Genomic DNA, 21,956 nt, shown 5'->3' on the forward strand with positions numbered 1-21,956 from the left:
TGGTCATTCTGGCCATTTTAAGGACGCTTATATCCTTATAGCATGCATATGACTATTACTGTGATCCGTTTCAGGCATACCATATATTAGTGCATATCAAATTAATACAATTATTTTTTTATGTTCTGTGGAGAGCCATCCCTTCTTTATTCCATGGATAATATTACTTTTGGTTTGCGCAGTGTAATTCACAGAATTCCTAAAAAAATATGTTGCCATTTAAAACAGAGTTTTTTTTTTTGTCACGTCCGTAACGCAACGTTTGGTGCGAAATGAAAATTCAATTATATAATTTACATTTGCCATTTTATACACTAGTTTTAATATGTAAATTGAATCCATATTTTAACGCTTTATAAGTTGCAAAATTAAAATGAAAATGTATTACAGAAATGATTAGATATGTTTAACATGTTCAAGCAAACTGTAGCAAAATGATCATTTAAATGTTATTTTTCTTAATTGCATTTACGACACTTACGACACTTGCGATTGTATTTCCATTAAGTGTCCTGCAATGAATGTAGCAAAATTCAATGTGCAATTTGAAAATGCATTCTGAGCCAATCACGTGCCCGTCCCACACTGTCAATCACTGCGTGCAATTGCCCCACCCCCCACCCAATGCAAAACGTCGGCAAAATAGGCTTAATCATTTTTACTTCGTTTGTGCTCTATTTTTTGTTTGTGCTGATATATATATATATATATATATATATATATATATATATATATATATATATATATATATAGATAGATATATAGATATATAGAGATATATAGATATTTAGATATATATATATATATATATATATATATATATATATATATATATATATAGAGATAGATAGATAGATGGATAGATAGATATATTTTGCAATCTATTGGAAAATCAAAATTTAAATACAGAATATTGCATTGTCATTTTGCATATTACATTTCAAATTGAATATTGCTACCCATATGCTTCCATACGTTATATTTCTCACAGATTTATGCTCGTTCTAAATCAGATATAGCACAGTACAGCACAGTAGCACAGGAAAGATTACATTTATGAATGCATTAGTGAGAGAGCTATTGCGTGTGAATTAATTCTAGCTGGTTATTGCGTGTGAATTAATTCTAATTCTAGCGTCTCTCTACTAATAGTGAAGCTGTGGGTGTTAGTTACTAAGAAATATATGCTAGAACTTATCAATTTCTGAGCTATTTTATTGATAAATCACAGAACAGTGTCGACAATACATTTCTGCGCTACTGAATGTTTATGTGAGTGCGCGATCTTCATGTGATATGCAAGTGACTTTCTGTGTGTGCGTAATGCAGCAACAGTTTGGAATGGCGATAAACTTTACTGTACAGTAAGCTGTGTAAAACATGAATTCGTGTGGTCAATTTTGAGCATCCAGAGGGTATAATCAAACACATCTTGTTGAGCGCTTTGAGTATGCATTTATTTGTCATTTTAACTGAAACAAAAAGTGGACTTTTCTTATCCTGTGGCGCTGAAGCGTGCCGCACAAGTCCTGAAAAGTGAAGCCAAAGCGTCTCGATCGCCCCCCGGTGGTTGTTCTCAGTATAGGTCATAAACCCTGCCTCCCCATGAAGTCTAATGGACCCGATGGAAACTAAACAATCAAATTACACTTGAAATAATTTTTTATTTTTATTTTATTTTAAAGGGTCTTTGGTTTCCATGACTACGATCAGATAAGTTGGTTTTATTGCTGTTAAAAATGTGGTCACGTGGTCAAGACAGAGAAGACAGAAACAGACTTTAAAGCAGACTTTGCTGCATTAATCATAGATGAACTGATCTATAAATGAACATGCATCCCAGAAAATTGTGTGAATGATTTACTGTCTTGTGTAGTGTTTTTAATTCTATTATTTTTTTGATACTGTGTATTTTATGATAGAACCAACGGTCAATGTAGCCTCACCCATACCATGTTTGGTCTCTATAAATTGGTACTTTGAAGATTGAAATGATTGTGTACATGATATGCCGATAGCTGCGCAACATATTAGTATTACAAGAATCTTTCTTAGTTTCTTCATCAGAAACCAATCCAGCTGCACATGCAAATGAGCATGCTTAAGTAGTGATGCGCGGGTTGTCTCATTTGGGAATATCAATCTAATCATATTTTAGTAGGTTCTTTGATAAGGCCGTAGCAATGCAACTTGCGTGATTTCCCCAAACCTTTGGCGTCACGTGACACAGCTCGCGCAAAGCAGCTCGCGCCAAGCAGCTCCCGCCGCCAGCCACAACAACAAAGACGGAGAAATAAAAGTGAAGTTGGAAGGTGAGGTGCGGGAGAAATTGAGGTCGGGATTTTACATAATTAAAAGAAAAAAAGGTGAATGATGAATTAGATGAATACAAACGCTGCTTTGTAAATATTGAAAATGTTTAAATCATTATCTTATTAATATGACCTGATTTATGGTTCATATTCAGAATCGTCTGTTATTGCCAGTTTACATGGCGATGTTTCCAAGCACTTTCAGGCTGAAATAAAGGCTGTTTTCATTTACATTACAATGCCTAGTATGTCTATTTAATGGTCGCGGGTGCGGGGCGGGGCGGGTTGTAAAAATAGATACAGTGGTGCGGGGCGGGCTGGGGCGGGCCAAATAATTTCATAAAAGCGGGACCCGCGGGTTGGAAAAAAAGCCGACCCGCGCATCACTAGTCTGTGGGGATGGGCCCATGGCAGGCTGTGACTATTAAACCATGTAGCATTTTATACAGCACATGTTGGACCAAATGTATACAAACATATTATGGCTGGCTGTGCTATACAGATATTAATCAGTATGAAAGATACCCCCACCCCAACCCACCCAACCATCCCAGTTTGTCCCTTTAAATCCAGATCTTCCCAAGAATGATTGTCCATTGAAGTGCTTGTCCAACTAAGGATTGCAGAAGAAGCATATACGATATAGCTAACGTTACAAAATAAGTGATTACCAGTAGGGCTGGACGATTTTGGAAAATAATCTAAGTGCGATTTTTTTTACCAATATTGCGATTGCGATTTAATATGCTATTATTTTTTAAGCTCTTTATCTTTTCTATTATTCAACAAAAACAAGCAATAAATCATTGTAAAATAGGGAAGGGAATCTTTAGGCACCTCATGAGCCGATACATTTTTTTTCTTTAATTGATCTTATTAATAAAACTTAAAATATTTAATTACATAATTATAAGTAGGCCTACTTAGAATAATTACACATTAAAAAACAAAATTAATACAATTACATGTTAATAATTTTAACAAATATAGCTTCAAAACAAATAACAAAGAGGGAAAAAAATATTACAAGCAATAAACAAAGAGTGCTTTCAGTATTTAAGAGTAGGCTGTCTGAACGTGTTCATCTCTTTTGAAATTATAAGATGTGGTTTGTCCTGTTTGTTTAATAACTGACTGTGTCACATTACCGGTAATTTCGCGTCATAAAAGCATTTTGAGATGCAAACGTACATTTAACCACGTAGACTCGCTCACAGCCGCATGCTCAAATGCTCTTCGCAAAACGCACGTGAGTATTTGAAATTGAAAGCAGCTTCTGTCGGTGATTTTCATATTTTTAATATATAAGCCAACTGTATTCCAAGACATAGGCCTAATGATGCCCTCGTAGAACATTTGTAAGTAAAATACCGGCGGGCGAGACCGCGCACTACTGAAGTAACATCACGCAGACCGCGCGTATCTCATATCTTGCGCAATGAAGCCCGCGAATGTCCTTGTAACTCGCTTCAACTTTTCCGAACTTTATTAAAGATTATTTCTCGTAAGGTTCGAGTGGTGTCTTGTGTGTGTGTGTGTGTGTGTGTGTGAGAGAGAGACAGAGGAATTAGAAGCAAGCAGAATACGGTTGTTTATAAAGCACGCGCGTCGTACACGTCTGTGTTTAAAACTAAGCTCAGACATATACAATACAGAATCGTTGGAGAGAATCTATAACACAATATCACATAAATTAAACATAAACTGTTATTTCCTGTAGCCAGGTCTATATGTGTCGCGTGCCAAGTTGATGCTTCATCTGCAAAACAGACTGGTTTACTCTCGCGTGTCACATGACCAGACTATAATCGCAGCTTTGCGGTTTAAAAAATCGCATTTCATCATATCGCGATATTATCGCAAATGCAATTAATCGTTCAGCCCTAATTACCAGTACAGTAAAGGAATGAGTGGTAGAAATAAGAGGGGAATAAAATAATAATAATAGTCAAAATAAGAAATTCAAATAAGTCAGTCCAGTCAAATATGTAAAAAAAAAAAAGCTGCCGCTTCACTCTGATGATAACACCTTAGTCATCCATATTTAACCCTCTGAGGTCTGAGCTGTTTTCTGGGCCTGGAGGTGTTCTGACATGCTCTGGCATTTGTGCTTATTTCTGTTACTTGTGACATTTTCATGGCTAAAGTCTGATTACACTGTATTCAGCACAAACTCTGCTACAATAATATATCAGCAGCATGTATATAAAAGTTTGTAGTTTTGAGATAATAACATTTATGCGTGGTTTGTGAAAAAACAAAAAAAAATTGTCACTGAAATAAGCTCATGAAACCCATACTGATTATTTCTTCATAAGACTTTTGAAAATTGTATCACGTAGCCCAGAATATTTGCTTCAAAACTATGTGAAAATCATCCTGACTGCTCATTCAGAGAAGACAATATATTGATTTAAAATTTTTACGACGTGTTTTGTGTGAGAAAGCTCTATGCAAGAGGCGTGGACATCTCATTATTATGTAAGCTTTTCTCACCTGAGAAAGACAAAAGACACTCCCTAATGGCCCTATTAGGAGCTATCAGGCCCTGCCATTCTGAGCAACCTTGCACAAAGAATGAGGAGATTTAAAAAAGAATGGCTTTTTGATTGTTTTTAATGTATTTACAACACAACATAATGACAAAAAAAAAACACATTATTTAACACACTGAACTAAAGACAGAGACTTGAACTGTCACACACCTTTGTGCCATTCCTGAAACATAGTAGGCTACATACCTTTCATTTTCATGGTGTTTGATTTTTCACTTTAGCATGTTCATGTATGGAGACTTATGTGAATGTTGAAGTCAGCAGGACTTATTCAGTGGCATCTTGTTCCTCTAAAAACAACAACAACAACAAAACAGCTGTGAACATGCTGATATCAAGAGAAATGCTGCACAATTTGGGGAATATATTTTAGATTTTTCAGGTTAAAATAGCTTTTTAAAATGTACAGAATACACACACACACATATATATATTAGCCTACTTTTACCATGCTGTGTTTTATTAGAATATAAAAACATCCTCGTGTTGAACACGTAGGCTATACAAGCACTGAAAGGTTGCCTATCATTCTAGTTCACATTTCACATTTCATGTTTCTGTCTACATGTACATATATGACATTAGGCTTAGTTCATGTTTTTACTCCAAACTCATTTCATAACATACATTTTAATCTGGCACGACCAGTTTAACATGTCTTACCTTAAAAATCTTCTCATCTTCAAATCGCGTTCTTCTGAGGTAAATCCGAGGTAAATTCAAGGTAAACAGCACAGCACAGCTTACAGTTGTCCAAACCCGATGAAAGCAGAGAAGAGTAAGTTACGAAGTCTCTGCTTCTTTGTTTTGAGGTGATGAGGGCGTTTACAGGTCTGCGTTTCTCCGCATGGATCATTTGCATGTCAATCGCTCGTGCGCGCGTGGGTGTGGTCACATTATAGTTAATGAGGACGCGTTTGAGAAACTGTACATGCCGCTGCTTTCGTATGGATTACTTAAAAATAGAATATTTGTTTTTTATATAATTTACATACTTTAAAAATAGAGATTCCAAGCGTTGTATAGACATGCGTTTCAAGTCTGTGTGACAAACATTCGCTGAGTTACAGGTCATTTTCTGTCGCGTTTCAGAATGAGTTTCACATTGAGACAGACGGCAGAACGCGCATCATGTTTATTTTCTTTGTTTTACGAAAAACACAACATTTTGTTTTTATTATGAGTGTACACAAATAAAAGAAGACATTTAACAGTTTTGAATGATGTACAATACAAGTATGTAAAATCAAAATCAACAGAGTAATTTGCACTGATATAAAAAAAAAACGAGCAGATCACGCCGGCGTGATTGCCGACCTCAGGGGGTTAATGGTGTTTGCAAGCTCTCATAGTACTCTAAAAAGGGGGCCCAGACCTTCCTGAATGTTTGTAAGGAGCCTTTAAGGGTATAACTGATCTTTTCAAGCTTCAGGAAATGCATTACATCTCTAATCCACCTTGTGAATCTGGGGGGTGCCTGCTCCTTCCATGAGAGCAGGATGAGACGCCTGGCAATAAGGGACGTGAATGCTATAAGGGGGCGATTTTCAGGGGTAAATCCAAATAGGGCACTTACAGGGATGGGGGTAATGTTTTTTTGAAGCATCTTAGTGTAGGCTTCAAAGATGTTGGCCCAGAACGTATTAAGTTTAGGGCAGGACCAGAACATATGTATATAATCCGCTGGTTGGCCTTTGCAGCGAGGGCATGCAGGGTCCACATTAGGGAAGATTTTCACCAGCCTTGTCTTGGTCAAGTGTGATCTTAGAACTATTTTAAGTTGTATCACGCTGTGTCTGGCACAAGGAGACGATGTATGAACTGAGTCAAGCACAGCCTTCCAGTGATCATCTGTAAATTCCTCCCCGAGATCATTCTCCCAAAGTCTCCTGACATCCTGCAAAGAATGTGAGGAGACATTGCATATGCTGTTATAGAGAATCGAGATTAGACGTTTATGTGAAGGGGATAATAAAAGGATATGGTCGACTGTGTAGCTCGTTGGAAAATCTGGAAAGGAGGCTATACTTTTCTGGACAAAGTGCTTAATTTGGAGAAATCTAAAGAAGTGAGACATAGGTAAATCGAATAATTGAGAGAGTTGGGCAAATGATCCGAACTTGCCGTCTACATAAAGATTGGAAATAGACTCGATGCCCTTTGAGGACCAAGTTCCGAAGGTAGAGTCTGAGAGAGAAGGTGGGAAATTATAATGATTCTTTATGGGAGAATGCACCGACGTTGTCTGCAACTTAAAATGTCTTCTAAATTGAGACCAAATTCTAATAGAGTGATAGACCACTGGGTTAGCGCAGAATTGGCTTTGAGGGGGAGGAGATGGGGAACAAAGTATGGAGCCTAGATCAAATGAGCTAGAGGCAAACTCCATTTGCGTCCATGCCTCGTGCCCATCGGAACCCCTTCTTCCCAACCAGTGTAACATTGTGTTTATATTACATGCCCAATAATAGTAAATAAAATTAGGTAGAGCTAGGCCAGCTAGCTTTTTAGGTCTTTGGAGGGTGCTTCTTTTGATTCTGGATGGTTTACCATTCCAGATAAAAGATGATATACTACTCTCCAATGAGCTAAAGAATGATTTTTTAATCAGGATGGGGATATTTTGAAAGAGGTAAAGAAATTTTGGTAACATGACCATTTAACCATGACCATAAGATTAATTCGGCCTGCAAGGGACAGCGGGAGATTCATCCATCTAGCCATGTCTTTTTTACATTTTTCAAACAAGATGTTAAAATTCTTAGTGAAGAGGGACAAAAAAGCAGGAGTAATCTCTACCCCAAAATATTTAAAGCCCTTGTTGACAATTCTAAATGGGAAATGTGATGCAGGGATTGAGGTGGCTGCCTGATTAAGAGGAAACATCTTGCTTTTTTTTAACTCAAAACACCAGCACCTGCTATTTTTAAAACAGCTATATGTAAACACACAGATTATAGCCTATATATTTACTCCAGAAACTAGATACAAACACGGAAACCCGTCAAACGGTTTTGGGACCAAGTCAAACATGATTATGTTTTTCTGCTCAGCTAGCAACACTGGACATCAAACACAGGGCATAGGCTAATAACTTTTTTTTTCATATACTGTGTACTTTCTATAACAATTCTATCTAATAACATATTAAACAGTACTGTTAGACAGATCGCTGACTAATGAACACAGAGAATGCGAGCATTGTTTGCTCTGGCGTTCTCAGCGCCGTCAAAATAAAGGTCCGTCGCTCCGTCAAAATAAAAGTCACCGTGCTTGCGTCACTCCCTTACCCCTCCTACCAGTTCCTATGGCCACTTGGCCAGTGCGAACGCAAACAGCAAAACCGTGTTTGGGGGAAAGTAGTTCATAGAACTGTTTAGAAGTGGACAGTTCCTATAACTAAGTTCCTGTAACTACTTGGTTGGAAAGCGGCTTATGTTTTACTGTTCTGCTTCCGTTGTTTAGTGAATGTAAACAGTGGAAACAGAGCTCTGCACACACGTCCTGACTCCTGCTGTCACACAGCAATGCAAATGAAGAAATAATGCTCTTATTATTTTGAGTGCTGTCATCTCTAAAGTACCGGTACTAATAAAATTATATATCGTATCGCTTTTAATAGCAGGGTATCGCGATACATTTGTAGTACCGGTATATCGTGCAACATTAGCAGATTGTAGCTTTTGTGACATCACAAATGCTTAGGCCCTGCCCACGACTGCTGACGGACTCTGCCCTATTAGAATGGACTCTGCCCTATTAGAATATACACCGCCCTGAGTGAGCTGTACACAGTCCGCCATGTTTAGCTTCTCGCCAGAGCATTTAACAGCAGTATTCAAATAAGAAATGTATTCTTATTAAAGCTACTAAGTTATTCAAGAGCAGTGAGTGATTTTTCTTTTGTTGTTTGATTAATACTAACAGCATATATAGCAGTAGGTACTGTATATTGCTCTGCTTTTACTTTAATACACAGATCTAACATGCACATGCAATTTCTTTACTTGCTGTTTACATTCACTGACATAACCGACTGTGTTTGTGAACTTTATGCGTTTTTTGTCATAACCTTGTCTGTATTTGAAAGTTTAAGCGCAAAAAGACGTGAAAGATAACTTATTTGAATATTTACGGGATGCGCAGTCTAACGTCCAGCTCTCTGTGCACGTGCTTCGGATGTGTGCGCTCAGAAAACCATATATCAGAAGTTTAGACTAATATAGCTTTAAAACGTATGCAGATAATAAACTTTCATGATCATGAAGAACAGCAGTGTTACATGAATGTGACCGCTATTGAGATGATAATCAAAACCAAACAGATGTTTTGTTAGTTTTTGGCTGAGTACCAGAGGCAGGAGCTGTAGGCTCCGCCCTCTTCTGGAAAGAGGGGTGGGGAGTAGCAGCTCATTTGCATTTAAAGATACATGCACAAAAACAGCATGTTTTTCCTTCCACTCTGTGGGGTATTGTGAGCTGAAACTTCAGACACATTCTGGGGATACCGAAAACTTATTTTACATCTTGTAAAAAAAAAAAAAATCCAGGAAATGTGTCAACATCTTATTTGGTATATAAATTATTAGGACCATCAGTTTGTCACATTCATTTAGTTAATTGTGTAAACAAAAGTGCATTTAATCTTTTTCCCTGCCCTGCATGTAATGTCGGTTATAGGGGCATACATTCCGAAGCACATCAACATGTATTCCAACAGTGAAATGATCAGTTTTAACATCTGGTCACCTTTGGGGTGTTCACACTTGTAGTTCGGTTCTTTTGCTTCTCTTGCCTCACACTAAAAAGAAAATAGTAGTCACACTCTAAATTAACACGATGTCGATATTTCATACTTTGAATATCACGATTATCGTCAATACCGATATATTGCGACAATCCCTACACCCAACCTAAAGATAAAAAATGAAAAAAAATGGTTTTAAGATGCATGTTTTGCGATGGAGCAAAACTGAACATCCAAAACAATGCAGTGTGCTGGGCTAAATTCTTGTTTGGTGTGCACCAGGGTTCAGTTGGCAGCGTTCACATATATTCAAATGAACTGTACTAACAGAGAAATTGCACTAGAGTTAATTTTAATCGAACCAAACCTGCCAAGTGTGAACACACCCTTAGTCAGTGGCAGTCTACAAACCCACCTGTCTAGCTTAGTTGTTGGTCCTCCTTTTCTCTCAGATCCCAAAAGATGAGCATATTCTACGGTTCCTGCGTGCACGGGACTTCAACATAGATAAGGCACGGGAGATCCTTTGTCAGAGTCTGACATGGAGGAAGCAGCATCAGGTGGACTACCTGCTGGACACATGGAGCTCTCCTCAGGTGTTGCACGATTTTTACACCGGCGGCTGGCACCACCACGACAAGGGTGAGTGAGCACAGTAATGCCCTGTCAGCTAAATGTATTTGTCATTAACCCTCTGGGGTCTAAGGTGTTTTTGGGGTCCTTGAGATGTTCTGACATGCCCTGACATTTGTGCTTTTTTCAGTTGCTTATAAACATATTAATGGCAAAGGTATAATTACACTCTATTTAGCACAAACAGGGCTACCATAATATGTGAGCAACATGTATGTACATGTTTGTAATTTTGAGAAAATAATGTTTATGAATGGTTATTGAAAAAACTTAAAATTAAAGTTTCTGAAATAAGGCCACAAAACGCATACTAAATATGTGTCCACAAGACTTTTGAATAATGCATTTTGTCGCCTAGAGTTTTTTCTTCAAAATGATGTGAAAATCATCCTGCCTAATCATTCACATAAAACAATACATTGATTTAAATTTTGTAAGACACTTTTTGTTTGGAAAGGCAATATGCGAGTGGGTGTGATTCACACCTGAGAAGACAACGACCCGCATAATGAGGCTGCATACATAATGAGCCTTTCATTCAGGTGTGTCACTGAGCCACAAGAAAGAATGCAAGGACATATATATATATATGTATATATATATATATATATATATATATATATATATCGTCGCTGCCCGATGAAACGTATGGTTCACGTATGTCCAAAACGGTTACTTTTCAGGAAGTGAAAAAAACACCGTAATTTCAAACGCAGTTGAACGTAGCGTTGTCATACTTGGTACAGCATCTTAAAATGTAACCATATTGTTGCCAGTGTAATGATATAATCCACATTTGACCAAAATCGAGTTTAAATGGACATACGTGCATATTTTACAGTAACGGTGGTCGATACGCGTTCTTCCGATCATTAATTAGAATGGCCAAGTCGCGTTTCATATTGACAGATGAATAGGCTACGCTCAGTTTATTAAATAGCCTACTTCTCAGTTTATTAAATACGCTCAGTTTATTAAATGTTTCTTGCAAACTGTGAAGGGACAACGAATCAATACACTCATTGCTGACCCCAGGGCCGGAGCGTCCATATAAGCGAACTAGGTAATTGCCTAGAGCGGCACTTTTGTAAGGGCAGCAAAATGTGTGCCAACCGGGAATGAACAATTCACAAAATAGGCTATGATCATATAATCATACATAATCAGAGAGTAGCCTTTTTCTTTTTGAATTATTTCGTTTAAAGACTTTTCAAGCTTTGTGTATTTGATGTCTTTCTCATGTCTGTGTGAGGCATAGCCTACAAGTTTCGTTAAGTTAGGATGAAATGGGCTCCAGTTAACGTGCAACGCAAGTGACCGCGCGGGCGCCTCCATGATTATATTGTCTGCTATATATTTGCTTTTTATTATTAAATCCACTCCAGGCAATTGGTTGATGAAAAATTGATTAAAATTAAGATACAATTTATACAAAACGAAATTCACTTTAAAGAAAGGCTTTCAACAAAACTTAATGAAGTGGTCAAAATCATGTCTGACCCGTCTCAAATTGTGCATTTAGGCTATTAGCCTTTTTACCCGTTATCAATCTAAATTAATCTTGTTTTTAATTTAACTTAATTTCGTTTTTCTTTATTTAAATTTCGGGTTTTTCTTTATTTAATTTTCGTTTTTTCTTTATTTAAATGTCATTTTTCTTTATTTAAATTCCGTTTTTTCTTTATTTAAATTTCATTTTTTTCTTTTTTTAAATTTAGTTTTTTTCTTTATTTAAATTTTGTTTTTCTTTATTTAAAATTCGTTATTCTTTATTTAAATCTACCCTTTACTGTGTCAGTAATTTATTAGTCAGAAAAATATTAGACTACCTTAAAGGTATTGCTTAAGTTACCAGACCCGTGCGTTAACATCTCCACAATAAACAGTGACGATTACTTCGTCTAGACCATTTACGGGTAAATAACAGTTGTGAATATATTGCGAATATATAATAAATTTGAACAGTTGTCAAAAACAAACGTTTGCTGATACTTTACCTCACAGAGTTATTCGGTTATCCAATGCATGAGCTTCCAGAGACGCTAGACCGCGAGATGCCTCGTACAGGGCGGGAGATACGCGGCGTGATTGACAGCTTTGACACCAAATGGATATACGTGAAAATCAGATGACATGATTTCACAACGTTTCATTGGTCATTTAGATATGTGAAGCATACTGTATACGGAAATGAACCTGGACATTCTATCCGTCGAAAAATCTCAAAATCGCCAAAATGGACATACGCGGTTTTCATCGGACAGCGACGATATATATATATATACAGTACCAGTCAAAAGTTTGGAAACATTACTATTTTTAATGTTTTTGAAAGAAGTCTCTTATGCTCATCAAGCCTGCAGTTAAAAAAAAACAAAAACAAAAAAAAACAGTAATATTATGAAATATTATTACAATTTAACCTGTTAAGCTGCAACCCCACTTTTGAAAAATCCCCAGAAATGACATGCCCAAACTGAAACTGAAATTTGGCTTCAGATAAAAAAATCAGACAGAAAATATACTATTGGTATAGTATTCTGCACAATTATAGTCTATATAGATTAGCATTACATTATAAATATAATCTATTATTATGGAAATACCTGGCATGGCTTGAAAAACACAGGTAACTCAAATATCATTGCAAACATGTTTATTGTCTTCAAAACGTCTGTATCTGCATGTTACAGCGCGATCTCTGTAGCTTTGTGTGTATCAGTGACGTCCTAGAATGTCACATGATCATGGCTCTTCTTCATGTTCCATATATGGACTATTATTGTGCATATAGCGCCCTCAGGCTATTGGTATGAATTGAAAACAGTATCAGAGGATCCAAGCGCTCATAATGATTACATCGACGCATTTGGGTATAAATTCAATAAATATTATTCCTGTCTATAGAAATCTGATGTAAACCTATGAGAATATATCAATATTTCTCCAAATCTGCACATTTTTTAGCTAAAGCCCTGAGGCACGTTGTTTTGTCAAGCGCTGTCATGACGAAATGCATTTGATACAGTTTAAAATGTGAGGTGAACTTTGAGAAAAGAAATTAGGGACTGAAACCCAATGAATAGCCTGTGAATAGCCAGTCGTTAGTAGCTATAATGCAGACAAAAGAAATGCATATTTAGAGCCATAACCAGGCTGGAGAGGTGTGAATGTGTGCAGGGGGAGACTGAGACTGAATGGGGATCGTTTGCACCACAAAACAATAGAGACAATATACTGGATAGATGCAATAAACATCAGTAGCATTTTAGCGTCAAATCAAAATAAAGTCACATGACATGGTCTTGAAAAACATTTAACTAAATACAGAGTTTTGGACTTATTATCTTCAGATTTTAAACATAAAATGTTTAGACATGTGGCTTTAGCTGTAGTGCATTTCTAGATTGCTCCAGTGCCAACTTCAATTTTATTTTCATGAGGATGTTTCATAAAAAATAATTTCTAATAACTTTACAAAACTTTGAAGCTATTTATAACAATTTTTGTCATTACGACAATAATTAATTCTACATTTACAATAAACTGCCAGGTGTCAGCTTTCAAACGAGATCATACTTGTACTTTTAGTACCAAGGGTTCATGAACTGTATCTGTTTCAGTTTGGGTATGTCATTTCTGGGGATTTTTCAAAAGTGGGGTTGCAGCTTAACAGGTTAAGAAATAACTGTCGCTATAAGTTTCTCAGAATACAATAGTGGTCAAATACTGAAACTTGAGTCTTATATCTTTTTAATGATGTATAGTTTGTCAAGGTATAACATTAAATCTGATAGTAACTTTGAACTATATATAAAAAAAAACGCTTCAGTGCTCCCGCGCACTGGCAACGGTTAACAGGTTAAAGTATATTAAAAAAGAGAACCATTATTTTAAATTGTAATAATATTTCATAATATTACTGTTTTTTTTTGTTTTTTGTTTTTTTTTAACTGCAGGCTTGATGAGCATAAGAGACTTCTTTCAAAAACATTAAAAATAGTAATGTTTCCAAACTTTTGACTGGTACTGTATATATATATATATATATATATATATATATATATATATATATATATATATATATATATATTAGGGCTGTCAAAAGATTAATCGCGATTAATCGCATCCAAAATAAAAGTTTGTGTTTACATAATATATGTGTGTGTACTGTGTATAATTGTTTTGTATATATAAATACACACCCATGCATGTATATATTTAAGAAATACTTGCATACATATACTGTATATATATATTTATATAGTTTATATTATATATAAATATAATTTTCTTTATATATAAATAACACATTTTTCTTAAATATATACATGCATGTGTGTGTATTTATATATACAAATTTAATTATACACAGCACACACACATATATTATTAAAAACAAACTTTTATTTTGGATGCGATTAATCGCGATTAATCTTTTGACAGCCCTAATATATATATATATATATATATATATATATATATATATATATATATGTGTATATATATATATATATATATATTAGTGGTGGGCCGTTATCGGCGTTAACGCAGCGAGACTCTTATCGCGCGATAAAAAAAATATCGCCGTTAATCTATTCCCCAAATTGGGTTGGGAGATGATGACGCAATCTACCCGCGGCCGCGAGGTAAACCCGGCTGCAACGCATATTCGTCGTCATCTTAAGTAAACACGGCTGAAAGTGAAAGCTGCAACATCCATTATTTGGACTTGGTTCGGATTTAAGCCGTCCGACAAACAGCAGCAAACTATAGACAGAGTGTGTGGGGTAACGGTTCGGTAAGTTAACACACGACTAATCCGTTCTACCACCTCAAATTCAAAACGAAACATGATATCACTGAATACCAGCGCGCGCGTATTATTCTCATTCCAATATATCTTAGTGGTGTAACGTTAACACATAATCTCTGTCTATGCCCGATTTTAAGATTCGTTGTTGTGTTTCTTTTTAACTGAAAAGACATCAGTTAGACAATATTATCACTTTAAATTTGGGGTTTCATAAGCTCAAAGCTATAATAAACATTAGACCTACTTAAGTCTCTGCAGCTAGTGTACTTAAATTTTATTTATCTGCAAAATTATGTTGTATACTTACAGTTTTGCACAATATATGTTCTCAAAACTACATATACCCTTTAAAAAAAATACATTTAGCAGTTGTTTAGCAGGGTCTGTGTAACCTGTTCTGAAATGGTTTTATTATAATACTGTATATCGTTATCGCAAGAGGCTGCAATGTATATCACAGTATAGATTTTAGGCCATATCGCCCATCCCTAATTGATAGCCTATAGTAGTTGATAATAACATAGGCCTACCTAATGTTGCCTATGGACGGTAACAGTACAGTAGTAACCTTTACAGTCTATGAGTAGAACAGCTTTCTCAAGCAGTCTGTGATGCATTTTGGAAACAGGAGATGAGCCCCTGGTCTAATGCGCCACCTGGCTTGAGAAACCCGTTCACAAAGACTTACTTTTATAGTCATTATTTGGGTAGCACACATATTCTGAATGCCTTCGGCAGAATTCAAATGAGCCATTTTAATCTAGATTAATCTAGATTAATTTCAAAATTAATCTAGATTAATCTAGATTAAAAAAATTAATCTATGCCCACCTCTAATATATATATATATATATATATATATATATATATATATATATATATATATATATATATATATATATATATATATATATATATAGCCTATAATTGGTTCACAGTTGGAAACACAGTTGTTGTTTTTTTTCCACAAATTGTGCTTGCAAATTGTATAATATCCAAGGTAAACATTTCTAGTAATTGTGCAGTTAATTGTTCTCATACTGTATTTTCAGATTTGGAATATATTCTCTACCCAAATGTGTCACTAATAAAACACTAAAAATTATTTAAAGAGAAGGCTTATATTGACCTTTTAAGATTTTGTTTACATCTATCCTTGTGTATATATATATATATATATATATATATATATATATATATATATATATATATTTTGCTATTTTATTAAAAAGGTTATACAATTACAACAACAATTACAATTGTAACAATATTTCCAGTGTAATCTTTCTTTGTAAAAACTAAAGTATACATTTTATCATACGTATTTCAAAGTTAAGGATTCATTAGTTTGAATATAGCCTACATTGGAACAAACACTATAATAACATCTTAGTTGATGACTTTATTTTTGACAAAACACAGTATATATATATTTAACATATGAGCAGAAATTGGCAACATTATAAGCTTATTTGATGTGGCAGTATTTTACAGTAAAAACTTTATAATCTATCCGATTTTTGTAGTCGATTTTACCCATCTCAGTATAGCAATAGAGTTTGGTAAAAGCTGTTCATTCATTCACACACAGAAACGCGATTCATATTTAAACAGTCTTTTTGCGTGTACAGAGACTATTGCGATTAGAACAAAGCAAATATAGAACTGACCTATTCCTCAGCCGGATCCGTTGCTCCTCGAAATGAAACTTCCAGCACTTCTGAGGTAAATTTTCCAGGATTATTATTAAGATAGTATTATTCCTCACAGCGTCGTAAAGTACATGACTCTGAAAGTGAACTCGCGGTGTGTGTTATCCAGCTGATGTGGCCGTTTCACAGGTTTGCATGGATCGCCTCAGATCATTTGCATTTGAATAGCGCGTGCTCTCCGTGGGCGGGGTCACATTAAAACATAATGAGCTGAGATGAGAACGACTGACATCTCTATCTTTTCATACATATTACATAAACTGTGAATATTTGTTTTTTATAAAAATTACTTAATTTAAAAGAAGAGAATTCAAGCTTCATGCCTGTGTGTCTGTATGCCTGATTGACTGAGTATTCGCTGAGTTAGTTCATTTTCGGATGCGTTTCAGAATGGAATTCACTGACAGAGAGAAAGCAGAACTCGCATCATGTTTATTTTTCTTTATTTGGCAAAAAGCACATCACTTTGTTTTTATTGTGAGTATACACAAAAAAATACACACTTAACAGGATCGATTGATGTATGAAACTTGTATGCAAGATCAAAGTCAACAGAGTATTTTGCACTGATAAGAAAAAAAGCGAGCCTATTGCGCCGGCGCGATTGTCGACCCCAGGGGGTTAATGCATAGCCAATACATACCGGCTTAATGATGGGAACCATTTATTCATGACAGTTCATAAAATGTCAGAACTTTCGCATGACTCAGACTCAGAATCAGAATCAGAAAGAGCTTTATTGCCAAGTGTGCTTGCACACACAAGGAATTTTTCTTGGTTGTTTCTTGATTTTTCAATACAAAAATATACAAATACAAATACAAGAAGAAACATAGTAATACAAATTCTAGGAATAAAAATATAAATATAAAAATATGAAAAAAGTATGTCACAGTTGGGTTTAGTCAGAACAAACATTTACCGATTATGAACATATTTACAGTATTTTGAATAGTATGAATACATATAAATATCACCAGATATTGCACTAAACAATGGGAGAATTGCACTTTCAGGCATATGCCTTGGGAGGTATGTTAACTGTTCAGAATGGAAATGGCCTGTGGGAAGAAACTGTTCCTGTGCCTAGATGTTCTTGTGGCCAGTGATCTGAGTCGCTGTCTTGATGGTAATCAGGGTACCCGCGGGGTCTTAAAAGCATTGAAAAAGTCTTAAATTTGGTATACAAAGTCTTGGATTTCGTTACAAAGGTCTTAATTTTTTTTTGCCTTTTCTATGATTAAATTCATACCGTAACAAAATTAACTGTTACTAATGTAGACTAATTAAAAATTAGTCGCGTAACGTTGAGTGCACCTCGCGCTTCACGTCATAGAAGAACGCGCGAAAGCGTGCGCACCCGTTACGATGGTTACTAATCAGAGCTTTTCTGTTAAAAGAACATGTTTTCTACCCGGTCTTTTCAGTAGTATCTGGCCACAGCCATCCACGCGCGCTCTCTCTACATTGTTGAAGAAGCGCGGATGATCTGAAAACACAGACAAGCTGGAGTTCAGCGATATTCATTTGAGAAGATCTGTCATGAGCCGCTTGCGCTGTTTGTGCGACTAAATCTGCGATCAAAATGCAGGCTGATATACAGCAGTGTTTTTAATTTTGATCATTATGCGAGCAAGAATGCAATGTTTCCCGACTATCCACACGATTTCAAATGTGACATTGATTTTATACAACAGTAAAAAAAAAAAAAGAAAAAAAAAGGGTAACATTAAGTGATGTACTACATTTTAAACAGTATTGTCAGGCTTATTGCTCTATTTTGCAACAAAATCTGTGGCTTTGACAAAGACAATGAGTTACCGCCACCTACTGGCGATTTTAATATCATATTTTTATTAATATTAAACGTTTTTTAACATTGAATATTTATTGAACATTGTTTTATTTAAAGCATTATTTATTTTTTAAAGGTATTATATAGGTGAAAAATTAAATGGAAAAATCGATTAAATGGGGCAAATATTGTCCCTTAATGGAAAGATGTGACTGCAGTCGTGGAAGAGAGGGGGTACGGCACTCTAAAAAAATTTGAGAACTAAGGAAAAGGGATATGTAGAATTGCACAAGTGCTACTGCTAAAGAGTGCAATGTCAATACAGCCTGTTAGCTTAATTTTAATTTCTCAATTTTAAAAGCTTAATCGAATTGGCCTAGAGAGAATAATTATGACATTTTCTGTCTAAAGACTACATATAAAATAGCTACCAAAATTAAAGTAACTGCAGTTTGACTAAAAGTTGACAAAAAATGCAAACACATTTCGTCAACTAAAACTATGAAAGGCAGAATGACTCAAATGTGACTAAGACCAATAAGCATTTTCGTCTGAAGATGAAGAGTAAGACTAAATCAAAAATGGCTGCCAAAATTAACATTGGCCTACACACGTGCACGCTACAACGCTGCTGCGTATGTATTTTATATGACTGATAATTTACAAAAAATGTATTATTTAATTCAAGTAGTCTACTTGTACATAATTATTTTTTAGGGTTTAAAATGTATACAGATTTGACATTTTCCCCTCATACTTCTGTCGGAATTGGTACGAAGTTGGCATTGAATTTCATTTGAAATGGTATTAAAAAGGTCTTAAAAAGCCTTGAATTTAAGTTGGAGGATCCTGGGGGTACCCTGGTAACAGTTCAAACAGGTGGTGTCCAGGGTGAGTGGAGTCTGTGATGATTTTACCTGCTCTCTTCCTCACTCTGGAAGAGTACAGGTCCTGGAGGGTTGGCAGGGGGGCACCAATAATCCTCTCCGCAGTCCTGACTGTCCGTTGTAGTCTCCTGATGTCTGATTTGGTAGCTGAACCAAACCAGACAGTGATGGAAGTGCATAAAAAAGACTCAATGACGGCTGAGTATAACTGAATAAGCAGCTCCTGTGGCAGGTTGAACTTCAGCTGGCGAAGGAAGTACAGTCTCTGCTGGGCCTTTTTCACAATGGAGTCAATGTGATTGTCCCACTTCAGGTCCTGAGAGATGGTAGTGCCCAGGAACCTGAATGACTCCACTGCTTCCACAGTGCTGTTCATGAGTGGGGGGAGGGCTGGGCTGTTACTCCTGAAGTCCACTATCATTTCCACTGTTCTGAGCGTGTTCAGCTCAAGGTTGTTATAACTGCACCAGACAGCCAGCTGTTCAACTGTAAGCAGACTCATCACCGTTTTGGATGAGAACAATGACAGTGGTGTCGTCAGCAAATTTCAGGAGCTTGACAGAGGGGTCTTTAGAAGTGCAGTTATTAGTGTACAGGGAGAAGAGCAGTGGGGAGAGAACGCACCCTTGGGGGGCGCCAGTGCTGATTGTGAGAGTCCTGGATGTGAGTTTCCCCAGTCTCACTAGCTGCTGCCGATCCATCAGGAAGCTGGATATCCACTGACAGATTGAGGATGGCATGGGGAGCTGGGTCAGTTTGGCTGTGAGAAGATCAGGCATGATGGTATTGAAGGCCGAACTGAAGTCCACAAATAAGATCCTTGCTTAAGTCCCAGGTCTGTCGAGATGTTGCAGGATATAATGCAGTCCCATGCTGACTGCATCATCCACAGACCTGTTTGATCTGTAAGCAAACTGAAAGGGATCCAGCAGGGGTCCAGTGATGTCCTTCAGGTGGGCCAACACCAGTCTTTCTAACAACTTCATGACCACAGACGTGAGAGCAACAGGTCTGTAGTCATTAAGTCCAGTGATTTTGGACCAGTGCGTTTGAAGCAGCAGGGAACTTTTCATTGCGAAGACACTTGAAAGAGCTGTTTTCAACCAAGTAACATCCTTCTTGTCTCTAAACAACCAGCTAGATGTCAACCAATCTGGCTTCAAGAAAGGGCATTCAACTGAGACTGCATTACTGTCAGTCACAGAAGCCCTACGGATCGCAAAAGCTGCTTCCAAATCTTCAGTCCTCATTCTCCTGGATCTGTCTGCTGCCTTCGACACTGTGAATCATCAGATCCTTATGTCCAGCCTCTCAGCACTGGGCATCACAGGAACTCCTCTCCACTGGTTTGAGTCCTATCTCACAGTTAGGTCCTTCAAGGTCGCATGGAGAGGTGAGGTATCCAGAGCACATCAACTGACCACAGGGGTTCCCCAGGGTTCAGTTCTTGGTCCCCTCCTCTTCTCCATCTACACCACATCACTGGGACACATCATACAGGCACACGGCTTCTCCTACCACTGCTATGCTGATGACACACAGCTCTTCCTCTCATTTCAACCAGATGATCCCACAGTAGCTGCACGGGTCTCAAGCTGTCTGGCGGACATCTCCACATGGATGAAGGAACATCACCTGCAGCTCAACCTGGCAAAGACTGAGCTTCTCGTCCTCCCTGCCAATCCATCACTACAGCACGACTTCACCATCCAGCTAGATTCATCATCAATCACCCCATCAAGGTCGGTCAGAAACCTTGGAGTAACGTTTGATGACCAGCTGACCTTCACAGATCACATTTCAAAGACAGCTCGATCATGCAGGTTTGCACTGCACAACATCAGGAAGATCAGGTCTTTCCTAACTGAGCATGCAACACAACTTCTCGTCCAGGCCCTGGTCTTCTCTAGGCTTGACTACTGCAATGCTCTTCTGGCTGGACTTCCAGCATGTGCAACCAAACCCCTACAGTTGATCCAGAATGCTGCAGCTCGCCTTGTCTTCAACGAGCCCAAGAGGGCACACGTCACTCCACTGTTCATCTCTCTGCACTGGCTACCTCTCGCTGCTCGCATCAAGTTCAAGGCATTGACGCTTGCTTACAGATCTGTCACAGGCTCAGCTCCCTCCTACTTTCACTCACTCCTACGAGTCTACATCCCTACCAGACGCCTACGATCGGTCAACGAGCGACGCCTCGTGGTTCCATCACAGAAAGCCACAAAATCACTTTCCAGAACATTCTCATTCACAGTTCCGTGCTGGTGGAACGCACTCCCCTCCCTCATCCAGAATGCAGAATCCCTGACAACATTCAAAAGACAGCTGAAAACCAATCTATTCCGTGAGCACTTAACCTCTTAAAAAAAAAAAAAAAAAAAAAAAAAAAATTCCTTTCCCTTTGAAACATCACTTATCAGGCTTATGCTACTCTGAATAATGCCTGAACTTCGTATTTTGAGCACTCCTTGCGTTGTTGTTGTTTTTACCTCTTCATGAT

General features: G+C 37.0%; 1 protein-coding gene across 3 annotated transcripts in view; it reads left to right on the top strand.

The window, feature by feature from the left end:
* LOC307165543 (SEC14-like protein 1) overlaps positions 1-21,956 on the top strand; it is a 291,727-nt gene that overhangs the window by 135,674 nt on the left and 134,097 nt on the right. For all 3 annotated transcript variants that reach the window (XM_079883248.1, XM_079883249.1, XM_079883250.1), the window contains exon 8: positions 10,066-10,255. In XM_079883248.1, coding sequence (XP_079739374.1) covers positions 10,066-10,255 — 190 coding nt within the window. The remainder of the gene's footprint in view (positions 1-10,065; positions 10,256-21,956) is intronic.

The sequence above is a fragment of the Squalius cephalus genome (assembly GCF_949319135.1).
Source record: "Squalius cephalus genome assembly, chromosome: 10".
In the NCBI taxonomy this organism is placed as follows: domain Eukaryota; kingdom Metazoa; phylum Chordata; class Actinopteri; order Cypriniformes; family Leuciscidae; genus Squalius; species Squalius cephalus.